At 47.1% G+C, this 21,271-nt stretch overlaps 1 protein-coding gene across 1 annotated transcript in view; it reads left to right on the top strand.

Moving 5' to 3' along the window:
• Positions 1 to 21,271, top strand: part of LOC134965926 (sialic acid-binding Ig-like lectin 14) — a 106,153-nt gene that overhangs the window by 30,401 nt on the left and 54,481 nt on the right. The window contains exon 3 of the mRNA XM_063942329.1: positions 3,034 to 3,393. Coding sequence (XP_063798399.1) covers positions 3,034 to 3,393 — 360 coding nt within the window. The remainder of the gene's footprint in view (positions 1 to 3,033; positions 3,394 to 21,271) is intronic.

Genomic DNA, 21,271 nt, shown 5'->3' with positions numbered 1-21,271 from the left:
GTCAGACTGGCCCATAGGGGTATAGAGGAAACAGCCCCTGGTGGGCCTCACTGCCTAAGAGGTTACCCACTCCTCTGGGGATTACATTATACTGCGCAGGACCATGGTGTATTCACTATAGTGCAATGCTGTTATTTATCTACTGCATTATCATGCATGCACTTTTTATTTATTTATAAAGGGGCCCAAATCATACAATGTCTAATAGTTAGTGAAGCACCTGTGGTGGATGGCCTTACCCCTATGCATTGGACGCTAACACTACAATCCCCTGGTGGGCTCTTCATGCACACTGAGTGTGGGGATTGGAATGATAGGGACTGTGTGGGGAAAGGAATGATAGATACAGAGTGGGGAAAGAAATGATAGGGACACTGTGGGCAAAAGCAAGGTAGGGACAGTGTGTGGAAAAGGCATGATAGGGACAGCGTGGGAAAGGAAAGATAGGGACAGTGTGGGGAAGGGAATGATAGGGACAATGTGGGGAAGGGAATGATAGGGACAGTGTGGGAAAAGGAAAGACACGGACAGTGTGGGAAAGGAAAGATAGGGACAGTGTGGGGAAGGGAATGATAAGGACAGTGTGGGAAAGGGAATGATAGGGACAGTGGGGGGAAAGGAATAATAGGGACAGTGTGGGGAAAGGATTAATAGGGACAGTGTGGGGAAAGATATGATAGGGACAGTGTGGGAAAAGGCATGGTAGGGATAGGGGGAAAGGCATGGTAGGGACAGTGTGGGTAAAGGCATGATAGGGACAGGGGGAAAGGCATGGTAAGGACAGTGTGGGGAAAGGCATGAAAGAGACAGTGTGGGGAAATTAAGGATATGGACAGTGTGGGTAAAGTCATGATAGGGAGAGTGTGGGGAAAGGCATGGTAAGCACAGTGTAGGGAAAGGAAAGATAAGGATTGTGTGGGTCAAGGCATGGTAGTGTCAGTGTGGGGAAAGGTGTTGAAGGGATAGTGTGGGGAAAGGCATGATAGGGACAGTGTGGGGAAAAGAATCATAGGGACAATGTTGGCAAAGGAATGATAGGGGCAGTGTGGAGAAAGACATGGTAGTGACAGTGTGGGTAAAGGAGATGAAGGGAAAGTGTGGAGAAAGGCATGGTAGTGACAGTGTGGGTAAAGGAGATGAAGGGAAAGTGTGGAGAAAGGCATGGTAGTGACAGTGTGGGTAAAGGAGATGAAGGGAAAGTGTGGAGAAAGGCATGGTAGTGACAGTGTGGGTAAAGGAAATGAAGGGAAAGTGTGGAGAAAGGCATGGTAGTGACAGTATGGGTAAAGGAGATGAAGGGAAAGTGTGGAGAAAGGCATGGTAGTGACAGTGTGGGTAAAGGAGATGAAGGGAAAGTGTGGAGAAAGGCATGGTAGTGACAGTGTGGGTAAAGGAGATGAAGGGAAAGTGTGGAGGAAGGCATGGTAGTGACAGTGTGGGTAAAGGAGATGAAGGGAAAGTGTGGAGGAAGGCATGGTAGTGACAGTGTGGGTAAAGGAGATGAAGGGAAAGTGTGGAGAAAGGCATGGTAGTGACAGTGTGGGTAAAGGAGATGAAGGGAAAGTGTGGAGGAAGGCATGGTAGTGACAGTGTGGCTAAAGGAGATGAAGGGAAAGTGTGGAGAAAGGCATGGTAGTGACAGTGTGGGTAAAGGAGATGAAGGGAAAGTGTGGAGAAAGGCATGGTAGTGACAGTGTGGGTAAAGGAGATGAAGGGAAAGTGTGGAGAAAGGCATGGTAGTGACAGTGTGGGTAAAGGAGATGAAGGGAAAGTGTGGAGGAAGGCATGGTAGTGACAGTGTGGGTAAAGGAGATGAAGGGAAAGTGTGGAGAAAGGCATGGTAGTGACAGTGTGGGTAAAGGAGATGAAGGGAAAGTGTGGAGAAAGGCATGGTAGTGACAGTGTGGGTAAAGGAGATGAAGGGAAAGTGTGGAGAAAGGCATGGTAGTGACAGTGTGGGTAAAGGAGATGAAGGGAAAGTGTGGGGAAAGGCGTGATAGGGACACTGTGGGGAAAGGAATGATAGGGACAAGGTGGGGACAGGTATGGTAGGGACAGTGTAGGGAAAGGCCCCACATGGCCTTCATTACTGGTCCCATTTGCGCTTGATCAGAATGGGTCCTGCACGTGTGAAGAACTGATAATTGGTACTTTGCTGCATGCAACGCTACTCCAACCACATCTGAAATACCCCCAGTGTGAGGTAAGGCATGATAGGGACAATGTTGGGACAGGGACAATGTGGGGAAAGTAATAGGGGAGTCTGGGGAGAGGCATAGGGAGAGTGTGGGGAAACTAATAGGGGACAGGGGAGAGGCATAGCGACAGTGTGGGAAAGACATGGGCCCTCATTCCGAGTTGATCGGTCGCAAGGCGAATTTAGCAGAGTTGCTCACGCTAAGCCGCCGCCTACTGGGAGTGTATTTTAGCATCTTAAATTTGCGAACGATGTATTCGCAATATTGCGATTACAAACTACTTAGTAGTTTCAGAGTAGCTCCACACTCACTCGGCATCTGCGATCAGTTCAGTGCTTGTCGTTCCTGGTTTGACGTCACAAACACACCCAGCGTTCGCCCAGACACTCCCCCGTTTGTCCGGCCACTCCTGCGTTTTTTCCGGAAACGGTAGCGTTTTTATCCACACGCCCCTAAAACGCCGTGTTTCCGCCCAGTAACACCCATTTCCTGTCAATCACACTACGATCGCCGGAGCGATGAAAAAGGCGTAAGTAGAAATACTATCTTCATTGTAAAATTACTTGGCGCAGTCGCAGTGCGAATATTGCGCATGCGTACTAAGCGAAATTTCACTGCGATGCGATGAAAATTACCGAGCGAACGACTCGGAATGAGGGCCATGGATATTTTTTATAAATTACTATTTGTTAGAATATTTTGGCCATGGCTCTCCAAATGCTGAAATTAGTCCAGGAAAAGCCCCAAGCATTTTGGTGAGAAATCCTGTATCTGTGTTCCCTAAGAAAAGAAAAAAGAAAAAAAATTATTAAATATTTATTTTTTATCTCTGCAGGCATTGATCAAATGGCAGGATTTATCATAGATGCACCAAGGGAGGTGACCGTGCAAGAAGGACTTTGTGTGCACATCCCATGCACTTTTGCAGTACCTGGAGATGTGACATTATCCCAGACTGCCAGGGGTTACTGGTACAGGCCAGATATCTATGGTGAATGTGTGGCTGCTAATGATGGATCTTTAGTCTCTGATAATGCTAAAGGACGATTCTTCCTGACTGGAGACGTGTCGAGAGGAGACTGTTCCTTATCCATAACTAACACACTCTTTGGAGATACAAACTCTTATCAATTCAGACTTAACGATACAGTCATGATCGACTATCGTAATATTGTGCCCCGTCTGACAGTAACAGGTGAATAAAAGGAGCATTTAAATCGCAAGTATCACACAACTGTTTTTAATATTTCTCCCTCTTTATTTTAATATGCTGGCAAAGTTTTTCTTTTTATGAAAGACATATCACATAGAGTACCAGTGGTGAACAGACTAGTTCAGAGATTCCCAAACTTCATCCTCAAGACATCAAAACAGTCTGGACTTTGAGAATATTCATGCTTGAGCAAAGGTGACTTAATAAGTACTAGGGATGTGCGCCAAACGGGTGTGGTATGTAGGGTCGACCACACTTAGGTCGACAGTGTCTAGGTTGACCACTAATGGTCAACAGTATGTAGGTCAACAGGGTCTCTAGCTTTGACATGTTCTAGGTCGACAGGTCAAAAGGTCGACATGAGTTTTTTTTTGGGTGTCGTTTTCTCCATACAGTGAATGAGAACCCCAATCAGTGCACCATGTCCCCTCGCATGGTTCACTTTGCTCGTCATGCTTCAGGCAAGGTGCCTCGCTCTGCTACCGCTGCACTCGGCACAGGTTACTATTTCCAATCGTAGTTCACGTGGATCGTTACGTATAAAAAAGTTTTTTTTTTAAAGATTGTGAAAAACTCATGTCGACCTTTTGACCTGTCGACCTAGAACATGTCAACCTAGACACTGTTGACCTAGAGACCGGATCCTGTGCCAGACCCTGTGTTTTGGTTTTGGATCTAATAACATAATGTATTGGATTCAATTTTGGTTTTGGATCTGTATTATGTTTTTAAAAAATGATAAAAAAACTGCTAAATTCACACAATTTGGGCCATTTTTGTCCATACAGTATTATTAAACTCAATAACATTCATTTTCAGTCAATTTTGAACAGTATACTGCAGAGTCACAGTACTTGTATGGATACACAGTTGGGTACGGCTTGCGGAGTCCACAGTACTTGTACATTATGGATACAAAGTGGGGTACAGCATGTGGAGTCCACAGTACCTGTAGGTTATGGATAACCAGTGGGGTACTGACTGCGGAGTCCATAGTATTTATACATTATGAATACACAGTGGGGTACAGCACAAATAAAAAACAATTTTCTAAAACTTTTTTACTTTTTGTGAATTTTTTAAAACTTTGTTCACAATTGACACTGCGGAGTCACACCTCTTATGTGAACACAGTGGGGTACTGCTTGCAGCATCACAGTACTTGTATGTTATACTCTAGATGCACATTGGGGTATGGCCTGCAGAGTACAGCCTGCAGAGTCATGGTACTTGTATGTTATGGATGCACACTGGGGTACGGTCTGCAGAGTCACAGTACTTGTGTTATGGATACACACTGGGGTACAGTCTGTGGCAACACAGTACTTGTGTTATGGATACACTGTGGGGTACGGCCTGCAGCATCACAGTACTTGTATGCTGTGGATACACACAGGGTATGGCCTGCGGTGTCAAAGTACCGGTATGCTGTGGATACATACTGAGGTATGGCCTGCGGTGTCACAGTACTTGTATGCTGTGGATACATATTGAGGTATGGCCTGCGGTGTCACAGTACTTGTATGCTATAGATACACACTGGGGTATGGCCTGCTGCATCACAATACTCGTATGTTATGGATACACACTGGGATACAGCCCCCAAAATTATTTTTAATTACTTTTCAATTTTTACACTTTTGTTTTACTTTTCTTGACCTCTTTTTTAACTTTTTAAAACTTTTTTTATTTTATTTTTACTTTTTGTAAACTTTTTTTTAACTGAAAAGCAATTCCTCACCTGCACCAGAACATTTAAAAAACCCTAATTATTGGCATACAAAATGCCATTGTACCCACTGTCCACGTAACCACAGATATGTGAGCAAGTGAAACTAAGCAAACTAAAGGTTACAAGACTGTGAGAGCTCTGGTTGAATTGCCTTCAACAGCAGCAGCATCTAACAACAGTGCAAGCTCATTGAGAGGCAGGCTACTTTCTGTATCACTGGCTTCACTAAGAGGCATACTGCGGATAACCTTTTAGAAAAATTAAGTGATGTCAAAGCAAAATGGCTTCCACACTTGGACTTTCCTCAGAATTTGTGATTTCTGATAACACCAAAATATTGTGAGAGCATTACAGGTGGGTGAAGTCCAACACGTCCCATGTTCTGCTCACACAATCAACTTGGTGGTACAAGGTTTTTATTTTTAAAAGACAGGGGTTGTCTGGTGCCCAAAAAAAATCAGCACATTTTTGGCATTCAGCCACATCATGTAGAAGATTGCTGCAGCTGCAAGAGCAGTTCAATTTGCTCGCTACACCTAGAGCAAGAGCTGGTAACCAGATGGAATTTCACCCTTTATATGCTTCATCCAAAGGAGGAACAGCAAAACCATCCTCAGCTTCACAACAAGCCATGACATTGGAAGAGGGGGAAGAGTGTATCTTAGTCTAGTGCAGTGGTGAATACTTTCTGTCATCTGCAAAGTGCTAAAACCCTTCAAAGTAGCCACCAGTGACGTCAGTTCAGATACTGTTAGCTTGAGTCAGGTGATACCCCTAATTCGACTTCTGGAAAATCAGTTTCAGAAATTGAAGGAGGAGATGAATCAAAGCGATTCTGCTAAGTATGTTGGACTTGTAGATCAAGTCCTCTATTCGGGTCAGGATCCAAGGGTTGGTAATATCTTGAAATTGCATCACTACATTTTGGTGTATCTGTTTGACCCTATGTTTAAGCCATACGTAATTTCTTTCTTTCCAACTGATCCAAATCTTAAGAGATGCAAAGAGCTCCTGGTGAGCAAGTTGGCAGCTCAAGTGGTACAGGACACAATGATGTCTCCTCCTTCAGTTTCTCCAGCAACTGTTGCTGCAAGGAAATACTCAGCTTCCCCAAACACCCAGTAGTGATTCCAGAAGTCCACACAACATTTTGACATCTGGGGGTTTATTTACTAATATTCGTGTTTTGTCCGTTTTGAAGGGTGTTTGAACTCGAATGGTATCGGGTGCATTTTACTGCAACTTTTTGAATCCTGATACGGTCATTCACTAAGCTGCTGAGTTTTGCACAATCGTTTTTTCCGATGTCGATGTGATTCGTAATATCAGGCAGTGTTTTACGGGAGTGATGAGTAAAACACTGCCTGAAAAAACACAAGGAAACCCGGCCGGATCTGTGAGATCCGTGCAGGGCTTCATTGTGTGCCTTAAAAAGTTAATTAAAGTCTTTAAAATCCTGGAAAAAATTGCGTGGGGTCCCCCCTCCTAATCATAACCAGCCTCGGGCTCTTTGAGCTGATCCTGGTTGAAAAAATATGGGGAAAAAAATGACAAGGGTTCCCCCATATTTAATCAACCAGCACCGGGCTCGGTGCCTGGTCCTGGTTCGAAAAATACGGGGAACAAAAAGCATAGGGGTCCCCCGTATTTCTGAAACCAGCACCGGGCTCCACTAGCTGGGGAGAAAATGCCACAGCCGGGGGACACTTTGATATCGGTCCCTGCGGCCGTGCCATTAAAACCCCAACTAGTCACCACTGGCCAGAGTAGCCTGAAGGAGTGGGGACCCCTTCAATCAAGGGGTCCCCCCCTCCAGCCACCCAAGGGCCAGGGGTGAAGCCCGAGGCTGTCCCCCCATCCAAGGGCGGCGGATGGGGGCTGATAGCCTTTTTGAAAAAATGTGAATATTGTTTTTAGTAACAGTACTACAAGTCCCAGCAAGCCTCCCCCGCAAGCTGGTACTTGGAGAACCACAATTACCAGCATGCGGTGGAAAACCAGGCCCGCTGGCACCTGTAGTACTACTACTAAAAAAATATCCCAATATAAACAGGAGACACACACCTTGAAAGTATAAGTTTATTACATACATGCACACCTCCAAACATACATACTTACCTATGTTCACACGAGGGTCGGTCCTCTTCTCCATGTAGAATCCATGGGGTACCTGTGGAAAAAATTATACTCACATAATCCAGTGTAGATCGGTCCTCTTCTGTTCTCTGTATAATTCACGTACTAGTCAAAAAAATAAAACGCAAACCCGACCACGCACTGAAAGGGGCCCCATGTTTTCACATGGGACCCCTTTCCCCGACTGCCAGGACCCCCCCCTGACTCCTGTCTAAGAGGGTTCCTTCAGCCAATCAGGGAGCACCACGTCGTGGCACCCTCCTGATTGGCTGTGTGCTCCTGTAGTGTCTGTCAGGCAGCACACGGCAGTGATACAATGTAGCGCCTATGCGCTCCATTGTAACCAATGGTGGGAACTTTGTGGTCAGCAGTGAGGTTACTTTCGGTCAACCGCTGACCACAAAGGCCAGCCTGTACATAAGCATGTGCAATCACCATTCTAATCCATCTGGTCAAGGTCTGCTTGTGAGCAGGCCAGCCACGTTTGTGAAAACCAAACAGTACAAAGAGAGAATCAGAGTTCCGAAGGGATGCAGTTCTCTTCACATAGATACTGAGAGCCCGTACCACATCCAAAGACCGCTCTTTGGAAGACAAGCCAGGAGAGGCAAAGGCTGGAACCATGATCTCCTGATTAAGGTGGAAAGAAGACACCACCTTAGGTAAGTACCCGGGACGTGTTCAAAGAACCGCCCGGTCACGGTGAAAGATCAGATATGGTGACCTACAAGACAAGGCACCCAGATCCGACACCCGTCTAGCAGAGGCAATAGCCAGCAGAAACAATACCTTAAGAGAAAGCCACTTAAGGTCTGCAGATTCAAGAGGCTCAAACAGAGACCCTTGCAACGCCACCAGAACCACTGACAAGTCACAAGGAGCCACAGGCGGAACATAAGGAGGTTGAATCCGCAACACACCCTGAGTGAACGTATGAACATCAGGTAAAGTCGCAATTTTTCTCTGGAACCAAACCGACAAGTCAGAAATGTGAATCTTGATGGAAGCCAGACGAAGGTCCAACTCCAGGCCCTTTTGTAGAAAGGCCAAAAGTTTGGCCGTACTAAACTTGTAAGCGTCATAATTGTTAGTGACGCATCAAGCAAAGTAAGAACTCCAGACCCTATGATAAATCCGAGCAGAAGCCGGTTTCCGGTCCTTCAACATAGTTTTAATGACCGCCTCAGAAAATCATTTGGCCCTCAAGACGGAAGCTTCAAGAGCCACGCTGTCAAAGCCAACTGAGCTAAATCCTGATATACACATGGGCCCTGATCAAGGAGATCTGGGCGCTGCGGAAGTAGAAGAGGACGCTCTATCGAGAAACCCTGAAGGTCTGAGAACCAATGCCTTCTGGGCCACGCGGGAGCGATCAGAAGTAGGATTCCTCCTTCTTGCTTGAACTTCCTTATTACTCTGGGCAGGAGTGACACCGGAGGAAACACATATGGCAGCTGAAAGTTCCATGAAATTGCCAGAGCATCCACGAACGCCGCTTGAGGATCCCTCATCCTTGCTCCGAAGACCGGAACCTTGTGATTGTGTCGAGACGCCATCAGGTCCACATCTGGGAGGCCCCACTTGTCCACTAGGAGTTGAAATACTTCTGGATGGAGGATCCACTCTCCGGCATGTACGTCCTGACGACTGAGGAAGTCTGCTTCCCAGTTTAGGACCCCCGGAATGAAAACTGCCGATATGGCTGGCAGATGGCATTCTGCCCACTGAAGCATTCTTGATACTTCCCTCATTGCCATGCAGCTGCGAGTGTTGCCTTGATGATTTATGTACGTCACCGTGGTGGCGTTGTCCGATTGTTCTTGAACAGGTCTGTTCTGTATTAAATGCTGGGCCAAGTTCATAGCATTGAACACCGCCCACAGTTCCAGAATGTTTATCGGGAGGAGAGACTCCTCCTTTTGTCCACCGACCCTGAAGGGAGTGTTGCTCCAACACCGCGCCCCAACCTCTCAGACTGGCATCCATCGTCAGAAGGACCCAGTTGGAGATCCAGAAGGGACGGCCCCTGCTCAATCGCTGGTCCTGAAGCCACCAGCTCAGTGACAGACGGACCTCTGGAGACAAGGAGATCATGTGAGACCTGATCCGGTGAGGCAGGCCATCCCACTTGGCAAGAATCAATTTCTGTATAGGGCGGGATTGGAATTGAGCGTATGCCACCATGTCGAAAGCCAACACCATGAGACCTAGCACTTGCATTGCCAAATGTATTGACAATTGCGGATGAGATAGGAAGCATCGAATCCTGTCCTGAAGTTTCAGGACCTTCTCCTGAGACAAGAACAACTGTTGGTTGTGACTGTCTAACAACGCCCCCAGGTGCACCATGCTCTGAGCAGGGACCAGGGAAGATTTCTTCCAGTTGATGAGCCACCCGTGGGCTTACAGAAACTGGAGCGTCAGATCCAGATGGCATAGGAGAATTTCTGGGGAATTCCCCAGGATCAACAAGTCGTCCAAATACGGAAGGCTCCTGACCCCTTGACGGCAGAGTACAGCCGTCATTACTGCCATGACCTTGGTGAAGACTCGCGGAGCCATGGTCAAACCAAAAGTCAATGCCCAAAATTGGTAATGGAGGTTGCCAACCGCAAACCTCAGGTACTGCTGATGCGACATTGCAATGGGAATATGCAGGTAAGCATCCTGTATGTCCAGGGAGACCATATAATCCCCAGGTTCCAAGGCCAGAACAATAGAGCAAAGAGTTTCCATAGGAAACTTGGAGACCCTCACAAATTTGTTCAAGTACTTGAGGTTGAGAATGGGTCGAGAGGACCCATTCGGTTTCGGGACTAGGAACAGCGGTGAATAGTACCCCTTGCCTCTCTGAGCCAGAGGCACATGTACTACCACTCCTGTGTACAGGAGGGTCTGTACCACTGAATGAAGAGTTTTTGTCTTCACCTGATCCGAAGGGACGTCTGTCAGGCAAAATCGATGAAGGGGATGATTCTTGAAGGATACGTCGTAACCTCGAGTGAAGACTTCCAGTACCCAGGCATCGGAAGTGGTCTTCATCCATTCCTGGGTAAACCACAGAAGTCAGCCCCCACCCTGGGATCCCTCAGATGGAGGCCTGCCCCATCATGCGGCAGGCTTGTCAGTTTTGGAAGCAGGCTGACGGGCAGCCCAGGCCCATTTAGGTTTGGGATTAGTGGATTTGGAAGTGTGAGCCTGTTTCAGGTACGCCTGACTCTTTGCTTTCCCTGAAGGATGAAAGGAGTGAAAGGAAGTACTCTTAGCCTTCGGTACCGAAGGAGCATTACTAGGTAGACAAGCTGTTTTAGCAGAGGCTAAGTCAGCCACTATCTTATTGAGGTCTTCTCCGAAAAGAATGTCTCCCTTAAAAGGGAATACCTCCAGGGTTTTCTTAGAGTCCAGATCCACAGACCAGGACCGCAACCAGAGAATCCGGCGAGCCAAAATGGACGTAATAGAAGCCTTAGCCACCAGAATACCGGCATCAGAAGCCGACTCCTTAATGTAATTAGAAGTTGTGACAATGGCCCTCATTCCGAGTTGTTCGCTCGCTAGCTACTTTTTGCAGAAATGCACACGCTAAGCCACCGCCTACTGGGAGTGAATCTTAGCTTTGCAGAATTTGCGAACGAAAGATAAGCAGAATTGGGAATAGAAATTTCTTTGCAGTTTCTGAGTAGCTCGAGACTTACTCTGCCACTGCGATCAGTTCAGTCCTTTTCGTTCCTGGTTTGACGTCACAAACACACCCAGCGTTCGCCCAGACACGACCCCGTTTCTCCAGCCACTCCCGCGTTTTTTCACGAAACGCCTGCGTTTTTTCGCACACTCCCATAAAACGTCCAGTTTCCACCCAGAAACACCCACTTCCTGTCAATCACACTACGATCACCAGAACGATGAAAAAACCTTGTAATGCCGTGAATAAAATACCAAACTTTTGTGCAAATTTACTTAGCGCAGGTGCACTGCGAACATTGTGCATGCGCAGTTTGCGACTAATCGCTCTGATGCGAAGAAAAATAACAAGCGAACAACATTGTCTAGCATGATCAGAAACGTTGGAAGGCAGCTCAGCTTCCAACTCCTGAGCCCACGCTTCAATAGCCTCTGCAGCCGAAGTCCCTGCAATGGTGGGCCGATGTGCAGCACCTTCTAGGGTGTAATCGCCTTTAAACAACCCTCCACATGCTTATCCATCGGTTCTTTCAGAGATGTAATGGTAGTTACAGGCAGAGCTGAGGATACCACCAGCCACGCCACTTGCGAATCCACTGGCGGGGGTGTTACACAATTTTTACTTAGCTCCGCCGCGAGGGGATAGCGAGCTAACATCTTCTGTGAGGCGTGAATTTCTTTCCTGGATTTTCCCTGGATTCCTGACGTATGTCAACTAAATGGTCAGAGTGAGGCAAAACCTGTTTAACCACTTTCTGACGTTTAAATCTGTCCGGTTTCTTAGAGGCAGTATCAGGCTCTGGGTCATCAGTAATTTGAAGAATTATCCTGATTGCCCCCAACAAGTCAGGAACATCCACCTGTGAAACAGATTCCCCATCAGAATTATCAGTGTCTGTGGGGTTAGTATACACGCCATCCTCATCAGACGAGGTGTCTGGGACGTTGGTGGATTGTGAGGAAATAATAGTCCGCTTAGAGGACCCCTTGGTCTTAGGCGGACGAGGGTGAGATTTCTGTTTAGTCAGTGATTGGTTCAATTGCTGTAACTGAGTAGACAGTTGATCTGCCCATGGCTGATTAACCGCAGGGACTATAAGGGGTTGCACCGGCACAGGAGGTCCCATAGGGGGCATAAGTCTAGTTACCAGTGTATTCAATAACGTGGAGAAAGTAGCCCAAGGTGGATCATTATGCACCGCCCTTGCTATGGTCCCACTGGGGGGTAGGGAACCCCCAGAACCTGAACCCTCTGCTGCTATGTTTTCCTCTAAAGTGTCTACAGCGTTACCACCACACACTGTGGGATCAGCCCCAACTCTGTCGCCGCTTGTAGCTGACATATCTGAAAGCTCAATTCAAGGCAACCCAGCACAATATCAGCAGCACAACACCTGACAAGAACCCCCTGTGTAGTGTATTAGCACAAACAGAGCGTTCCAGAGCTATATGGTGACTAAAAATTACAGAGAAAAATACACATTAAGTATATCTTGTGAAACACCTATATTAAGTAATAATTCTGACGCACTTAGGCCCTCATTCCGAGTTGTTCGCACGCTAGCTGCTTTTAGCAGCCATGCAAACGCTAAGCCACCACCCTCTGGGAGTGTATCTTAGCTTAGCAGAAGTGCGAACGAAAGGATCGCACAGCGGCTTCAAAGTAATTTTGTGCAGCTTCAGAGTAGCTCCAGACCTACTCCTAGCTTGCGATCACTACAGACTATTTAGTTCCTGTTTTGACGTCACGAACACGCCCTGCATTTGGCCAGCCATGCCTGCGTTACCCCAGGCACGCCTGCGTTTGTATCTGACATGCCTGCGTTTTTACACGCACTCCCCGAAAACAGCCAGTTACCTCCCAGAAACACCCACTTCCTGTCAATCACTATGCGGCCAGCAGTGCGACTGAAAAGCATCGCTAGACCTTGTGTGAAACTGCATCGGCTGTTGTGAAAGTACATAGCGCGTTCGCAGTGCGCACCATACGCATGCGCAGAAGTGCCGCTTTTTTGCCTGATCGGTGCGCTGCAAACTAAAGCAGCTAGCGATCAACTTGGAATGACCACCTTAGCCCCCTCAGGTTACAGAATATAGGGATAGCAATCTGAGTGAGATACACGAAATGGAGATCACATAGCAGCTATATGCACACACACGTAGTCACATTGGGGGTCATTCTGACCCGATCGCACGCTGCAGTTTATCCCAGCGGTGTGATCGGGTCAGAAATGTGCGTGCGCCGGCACCGCAGTGGCAGAAGCGGTCGCTAGGCGGGGCGGAACGGTGGCATTTGTCCGCCATTTCATGGGTGCAGTCCAGCCAACGCAGGCATGGCCGAACCGAAAGGGGGGGCGGGCCGCAGCGGCTGCGTGACGTCACACGTAGCCACTGTGGGTCGGGGAGCGATGAGTAGTTCCCGGCCAACACGCTAAAGCTGCGCTGGTCAGGAGCTACTCTTGAAGTGCAAAGGCATCGCTGCTGTGCGATGCCTTTTCACTTCTGCAGGGGGGGGTGGCACTGACATGCGGGGCGGGATAGCCCTGTTCTCGGCGTCCCCCCGCATGTCAGTGTGAATGATCGTAGCTGTGCTAAATTTAGCACAGCTACGATCATCTCGGAATGACCCCCATTGTACAATTCAGAAATTATGACATGCAATAAAACTGCACTAGACTAGCAATACAGAGTAATACTAAGTAGAGGTTGAGTATCCCATATCCAAATATTCCGAAATACGGAATATTCCGAAATACGGACTTTTTTGAGCGAGAGTGAGATAGTGAAACCTTTGTTTTTTGATGGCTCAATGTACACAAACTTTGTTTAATACACAAAGTTATTAAAAATATTGTATTAAATGATCTTCAGGCTGTGTGTATAAGGTGTATATGAAACATAAATTAATTGTGTGAATGTACACACACTTTGTTTAATGCACAATTATAAAAAAATATTGTCTAAAATGACCTTCAGGCTGTGTGTATAAGGTGTATATAAAACATAAATACATTCAGTGCTTAGATTTAGGTCCCATCACCATGATATCTCATTATGGTATGCAATTATTCCAAAATACGGAAAAATCCCATATCCAAAATACCTCTGGTCCCAAGCATTTTGGATAAGGGATACTCAACCTGTATAGCTATACACTCAATAGATATATCAATGCACAGTAAAGACTGGATGTATATCACAGGGTACTTGTACTAAATAACCCTGACTAAATGCACTTTTTCTTAACTATCACTGTCAGCAGACATGTAGATTACTTAAGTGTCCTGTAAAATGCACAGCGCTGACATGCCGGCGGCTTTACAGAGGAGGATTTGCCCAAACAGTCCCAGGATCAGCTCTGCTTGTCCTAATTAGTGATGAGCACCGGAAATTTTTCGGGTTTTGTGTTCTGGTTTTGGGTTCGGTTCCGCGGCCGTGTTTTGGGTTCGAACGCGTTTTGGCAAAACCTCACCGAATTTTTTTTGTCGGATTCGGGTGTGTTTTGGATTCGTTTTTTTTTTTCAAAAAACCCTAAAAAACAGCTTAAATCATAGAATTTGGGGGTCATTTTGATCCCAAAGTATTATTAACCTCAATAACCATAATTTCCACTCATTTTCAGTCTATTCTGAACACCTCACACCTCACAATATTACTTTTAGTCCTAAAATTTGCACCGAGGTCGGTGGATGACTAAGCTCAGCGACCCAAGTGGCCGACACAAACACCTGGCCCATCTAGGAGTGTCACTGCAGTGTCACGCAGGATGGCCCTTCCAAAAAACTACTCCCCAAACAGCACATGACGCAAAGAAAAAAAGAGGCGCAATGAGGTAGCTGTGTGAGTAAGATAAGCGACCCAAGTGGCCGACACAAACACCTGGCCCATGTAAGAGTGGCACTGCAGTGTCACGCAGGATGGCCCTTCCAAAAAACACTCCCCAAACAGCACATGACGCAAAGAAAAAAAGAGGCGCAATTAGGTAGCTGTGTGAGTAAGATAAGCGACCCAAGTGGCCGACACAAACACCTGGCCCATCTAGGAGTGTCACTGCAGTGTCACGCAGGATGGCCCTTCCAAAAAACACTCCCCAAACAGCACATGAAGCAAAGAAGAAAAAAAAGAGGCGCAATGAGGTAGCTGTGTGACTAAGATAAGCGACCCTAGTGGCCGACACAAACACCTGGCCCATCTAGAAGTGGCACTGCAGTGTCACGCAGGATGGCCCTTCAGAAAACTAGTCCCCAAACATCACATGACGCAAAGAAGAAAAAAAAGAGGCGCAATGAGGTAGCTGTGTGACTAAGCTAAGCGACCCTAGTGGCCGACACAAACACCTGGCCCATCTAGGAGTGGCACTGCAGTGTCACGCAGGATGGCCCTTCCAAAAAACACCCCCCAAACAGCACATGACGCAAAGAAAAATGAAATAAAAAAGAGGTGCAAGATGGAATTGTCCTTGGGCCCTCCCACCCACCCTTATGTTGTATAAACAGGACATGCACACTTTAACCAACCCATCATTTCAGTGACAGGGTCTGCCACACGACTGTGACTGAAATGACGAGTTGGTTTGGACCCCCACCAAAAAAGAAGCAATTAATCTCTCCTTGCACAAACTGGCTCTACAGAGGCAAGATGTCCACCTCATCTTCACCCTCCGATATATCACCGTGTACATCCCCCTCCTCACAGATTATCAATTCGTCCCCACTGGAATCCACCATCTCAGCTCCCTGTGTACTTTGTGGAGGCAATTGCTGCTGGTGAATGTCTCCACGGAGGAATTGATTATAATTCATTTTAATGAACATCATCTTCTCCACATTTTCTGGATGTAACCTCGTACGCCGATTGCTGACAAGGTGAGCGGCGGCACTAAACACTCTTTCGGAGTACACACTTGTGGGAGGGCAACTTAGGTAGAATAAAGCCAGTTTGTGCAATGGCCTCCAAATTGCCTCTTTTTCCTGCCAGTATAAGTACGGACTGTCTGACGTGCCTACTTGGATGTGGTCACTCATATAATCCTCCACCATTCTTTCAATGGGGAGAGAATCATATGCAGTGACAGTAGACGACATGTCCGTAATCGTTGTCAGGTCCTTCAGTCCGGACCAGATGTCAGCATCAGCAGTCGCTCCAGACTGCCCTGCATCACCGCCAGCGGGTGGGCTCGGAATTCTGAGCCTTTTCCTCGCACCCCCAGTTGCGGGAGAATGGGAAGGAGGAGATGTTGACAGGTCGCGTTCCGCTTGACTTGACAATTTTCTCACCAGTAGTTCTTTGAACCCCAGCAGACTTGTGTCTGCCGGAAAGAGAGATCCAAGGTAGGTTTTAAATCTAGGATCGAGCACGGTGGCCAAAATGTAGTGCTCTGATTTCAACAGATTGACCACCCGTGAATCCTTGTTAAGCGAATTGAGGGCTCCATCCACAAGTCCCACATGCCTAGCGGAATCGCTCTGTGTTAGCTCCTCCTTCAATGTCTCCAGCTTCTTCTGCAAAAGCCTGATGAGGGGAATGACCTGACTCAGGCTGGCAGTGTCTGAACTGACTTCACGTGTGGCAAGTTCAAAAGGTTGCAGAACCTTGCATAACGTTGAAATCATTCTCCACTGCGCTTGAGACAGGTGCATTCCACCTCCTATACCGTGCTCAGTTGTATAGGCTTGAATGGCCTTTTGCTGCTCCTCCAACCTCTGAAGCATATAGAGGGTTGAATTCCACCTCGTTACCACTTCTTGCTTCAGATGATGGCAGGGCAGGTTCAGGTGTTTTTGGTGTTGCTCCAGTCTTCTGTACGTGGTGCCTGTACGCCGAAAGTGTCCCGCAATTCTTCTGGCCACCGACAGCATCTCTTGCACGCCCCTGTCATTTTTTAAATAATTCTGCACCACCAAATTCAAGGTATGTGCAAAACATGGGACGTACTGGAATTTGCCCAGATTTAATGCACACACAATATTGCTGGCGTTGTCCGATGCCACAAATCCACAGGAGAGTCCAATTGGGGTAAGCCATTCTGCGATGATCTTCCTCAGTTGCCGTAAGAGGTTTTTAGCTGTGTGCGTATTCTGGAAAGCGGTGATACAAAGCGTAGCCTGCCTAGGAACGAGTTGGCGTTTGCGAGATGCTGCTACTGGTGCCGCCGCTGCTGTTCTTGCGGCGGGAGTCAATACATCTACCCAGTGGGCTGTCACAGTCATATAGTCCTGAGTCTGCCCTGCTCCACTTGTCCACATGTCCGTGGTTAAGTGGACATTGGGTACAACTGCATTTTTTAGGACACTGGTGAGTCTTTTTCTAAGGTCTGTGTACATTTTCGGTATCGCCTGCCTTGAGAAATGGAACCTAGATGGTATTTGGTACCGGGGACACAGTATCTCAAACAAGTCTATAGTTGGCTCTGCAGTAATGATGGATACCGAAACCACGTTTCTCACCACCCAGGCTGCCAAGGCCTCAGTTATCCGCTTTGCAGCAGGATGACTGCTGTGATATTTCATCTTCCTCGCAAAGGACTGTTGGACAGTCAATTGCTTGGTGGAAGTAGTAAAAGTGGTCTCACGACTTCCCCTCTGGGATGACCATCGACTCCCAGCAGCAACAACAGCAGCGCCAGCAGCAGTAGGCATTACACGCAAGGATGCATCGGAGGAATCCCAGGCAGGAGAGGACTCGTCAGAATTGCCAGTGACATGGCCTGCAGGACTATTGGCATTCCTGGGGAAGGAGGAAATTGACACTGAGGGAGTTGGTGGGGTGGTTTGCGTGAGCTTGGTTACAAGAGGAAGGGATTTACTGGTCAGTGGACTGCTTCCGCTGTCGCCCAAAGTTTTAGAACTTGTCACTGACTTATGATGAATGCGCTGCAGGTGACGTATAAGGGAGGATGTTCTGAGGTGGTTAACGTCCTTACCCCTACTTATTACAGCTTGACAAAGGCAACACACGGCTTGACAAATGTTGTCCGCATTTCTGTTGAAATACTTCCACACCGAAGAGCTAATTTTTTGGGTATTTTCACCAGGCATGTCAATGGCCATATTCCTCCCACGGACAACAGGTGTCTCCCCGGGTGCCTGACTTAAACAAACCACCTCACCATCAGAATCCTCCTGGTCAATTTCCTCCCCAGCGCCAGCAACACCCATATCCTCCTCATCCTGGTGTACTTCAACACTGACATCTTCAATCTGACTATCAGGAACTGGACTGCGGGTGCTCCTTCCAGCACTTGCAGGGGGCGTGCAAATGGTGGAAGGCGCATGCTCTTCACGTCCAGTGTTGGGAAAGTCAGGCATCGTAACCGACACAATTGGACTCTCCTTGTGGATTTGGGATTTCGAAGAACGCACAGTTCTTTGCTGTGCTTTTGCCAGCTTGAGTCTTTTCATTTTTCTAGCGAGAGGCTGAGTGCTTCCATCCTCATGTGAAGCTGAACCACTAGCCATGAACATAGGCCAGGGCCTCAGCCGTTCCTTGCCACTCCGTGTGGTAAATGGCATATTGGCAAGTTTACGCTTCTCCTCCGACAATTTTATTTTAGATTTTTGAGTCCTTTTTCTAACTGATATTTGGTGTTTTGGATTTTACATGCTCTGTACTATGACATTGGGCATCGGCCTTGGCAGACGAAGTTGATGGCATTTCATCGTCTCGGCCAAGACTAGTGGCAGCAGCTTCAGCACGAGGTGGAAGTGGATCTTGATCTTTCCCTATTTTTGGAACCTCAACATTTTTGTTCTCCATATTTTAATAGGCACAACTAAAAGGCACCTCAGGTAAACAATGGAGATGGATGGATACTAGTATACTTATGGGTGGACGAGCGACTGCCGACACAGAGGTAGCTACAGCCGTGGACTACCGTACTGCGTCTGCTGCTAATATAGACTGGATGACAATGATATAAAAAATATATATATATCAAAACTGCAGCCGGACAGGTATATATTATAATGACGGACCTGCTGGACACTGTCAGCACTGCAGACTCCTAAAGTAAGCTACTAGTATCAAGAGGATAGAAAAAAAAAAACCACAGGTAGGTGGTATACAATTATGGATGGACGAGCGACTGCCGACACAGAGGTAGCTACAGCCGTGGACTACCGTACTGCGTCTGCTGCTAATATAGACTGGATGATAATGATATAAAAAATATATATATATCACTACTGCAGCCGGACAGGTATATATTATAATGACGGACCTGCTGGACACTGTCAGCACTGCAGACTCCTAAAGTAAGCTACTAGTATCAAGAAGATAGAAAAAAAAAACCACAGGTAGGTGGTATACAATTATGGATGGACGAGCGACTGCCGACACTGAGGTAGCTACAGCCGTGGACTACCATACTGCGTCTGCTGCTAATATAGACTGGATGATAATGATATAAAAAATATATATATATCACTACTGCAGCCGGACAGGTATATATTATAATGACGGACCTGCTGGACACTATCAGCACTGCAGACTCCTGAAGAAAGCTACTAGTATCAAGAAGATAGAAAAAAAAAAACCACAGGTAGGTGGTATACAATTATGGATGGACGAGCGACTGCCGACACAGAGGTAGCTACAGCCGTGGACTACCGTACTGCGTCTGCTGCTAATATAGACTGGATGATAATGATATAAAATATATATATATATCACTACTGCAGCCGGACAGGTATATATTATATAATGACAGACCTGCTGGACACTGTCAGCAGCACTGCAGACTCCTAAAGTAAGCTACTAGTTAACTAGTAGTATCAAGAAGATAGAAAAAAAAAAAAAACACCACAGGTAGGTGGTATACAATTATGGATGGACGAGCGACTGCCGACACAGAGGTAGCCACAGCCGTGGACTACCGTACTGCGTCTGCTGCTAATATAGACTGGATGATAATGATATAAAAAATATATATATATCACTACTGCAGCCGGACAGGTATATATTATAATGACGGACCTGCTGGACACTGTCAGCACTGCAGACTCCTAAAGTAAGCTACTAGTATCAAGAAGATAGGGGGAAGAAAAAAAAAAAAACACAGGTAGGTGGTATACAATTATGGATGGACGAGCGACTGCCGACACAGAGGTAGCTACAGCCGTGGACTACCGTACTGCGTCTGCTGCAAATATAGACTGGATGATAATGATATAAAAAAAAATATATATATATATATCACTACTGCAGCCGGACAGGTATATATTATATAATTAATGACGGACCTGCTGGACACTGTCAGCAGAATGCGTTTATAGAATAAAAACACCACACGACGAGTGTTTAACTTTTTCAGGCAGACAATCACAATATACTGGTGGTCAGACAGTGGTCACTGGTCAGTCACACTGGCAGTGGCACTCTGGCAGCAAAAGTGTGCACTGTTAAATAATATGTACTCCTGCTACTGCTCCCCAGTCTCCCCCACAATTAAGCTGTGTGAGCACTGAGCACTCAGCACAGTCAGATATACATAGATGATGCAGCACACTGAGGCTGAGCACAGATATGGTATACTGTTACTTTGTCACTGTGTATCGTTTTTTTTCAGGCAGAGAACGGATTATATTAAATAATAATATAATAAAACTGCACTGGTGGTCACTGGTCAGTCACTAGTAAACTCTGCACTCTCTGAGTACTCCTAAGCTCGAGTAAATCAAGTGTCCCACTCTCACTCTCTCTCTTCTAATCTAAATGGAGAGGACGCCAGCCACGTCCTCTCCCTATGAATCTCAATGCACGTGTGAAAATGGCGGCGACGCGCGGCTCCTTATATAGAATCCGAGTCTCGCGATAGAATCCGAGCCTCGCGAGAATCCGACAGCGGGATGATGACGTTCGGGCGCGCTCGGGTTAGCCGAGCAAGGCGGGAAGATCCGAGTCTGCCTCGGACCCGTGTAAAAAGGCTGAAGTTCGGGGGGGGTTCGGATTCCGAGGAACCGAACCCGCTCATCACTAGTCCTAATGGTGCCCAAATGCTGACAGGGAGTGAGGGAGAGAGAAATATGCAGCTCCGGTGAGGAAACATTTACTCTAAATAGCGCCCTGGGGCTGGGGGAGGGGCTACAGGTAAGAGCCTTATCCCCTTGCTGGACTTCACCACCGGGTACTGCGGGGCCTTAGCAAACGGATTTTTGAGAGAATCCGACCTGTGCCCTTTCCCTTGTGGTCTAGTGGGGTCCCTGTACTGCCACAGTGTCCACGCCAGCGCGCACGGCCCACCTCTCACCGGCCGCGCCGGATCGTGGTTTCCAGTGGTTCCCACTTACCCTCCTCCCTGAGTGCGGCCAAGCG

The sequence above is a fragment of the Pseudophryne corroboree genome, chromosome 10 (assembly GCF_028390025.1).
Source record: "Pseudophryne corroboree isolate aPseCor3 chromosome 10, aPseCor3.hap2, whole genome shotgun sequence".
In the NCBI taxonomy this organism is placed as follows: Eukaryota; Metazoa; Chordata; class Amphibia; order Anura; family Myobatrachidae; genus Pseudophryne; species Pseudophryne corroboree.
This window is presented reverse-complemented; position numbering and strand designations above follow the sequence as displayed.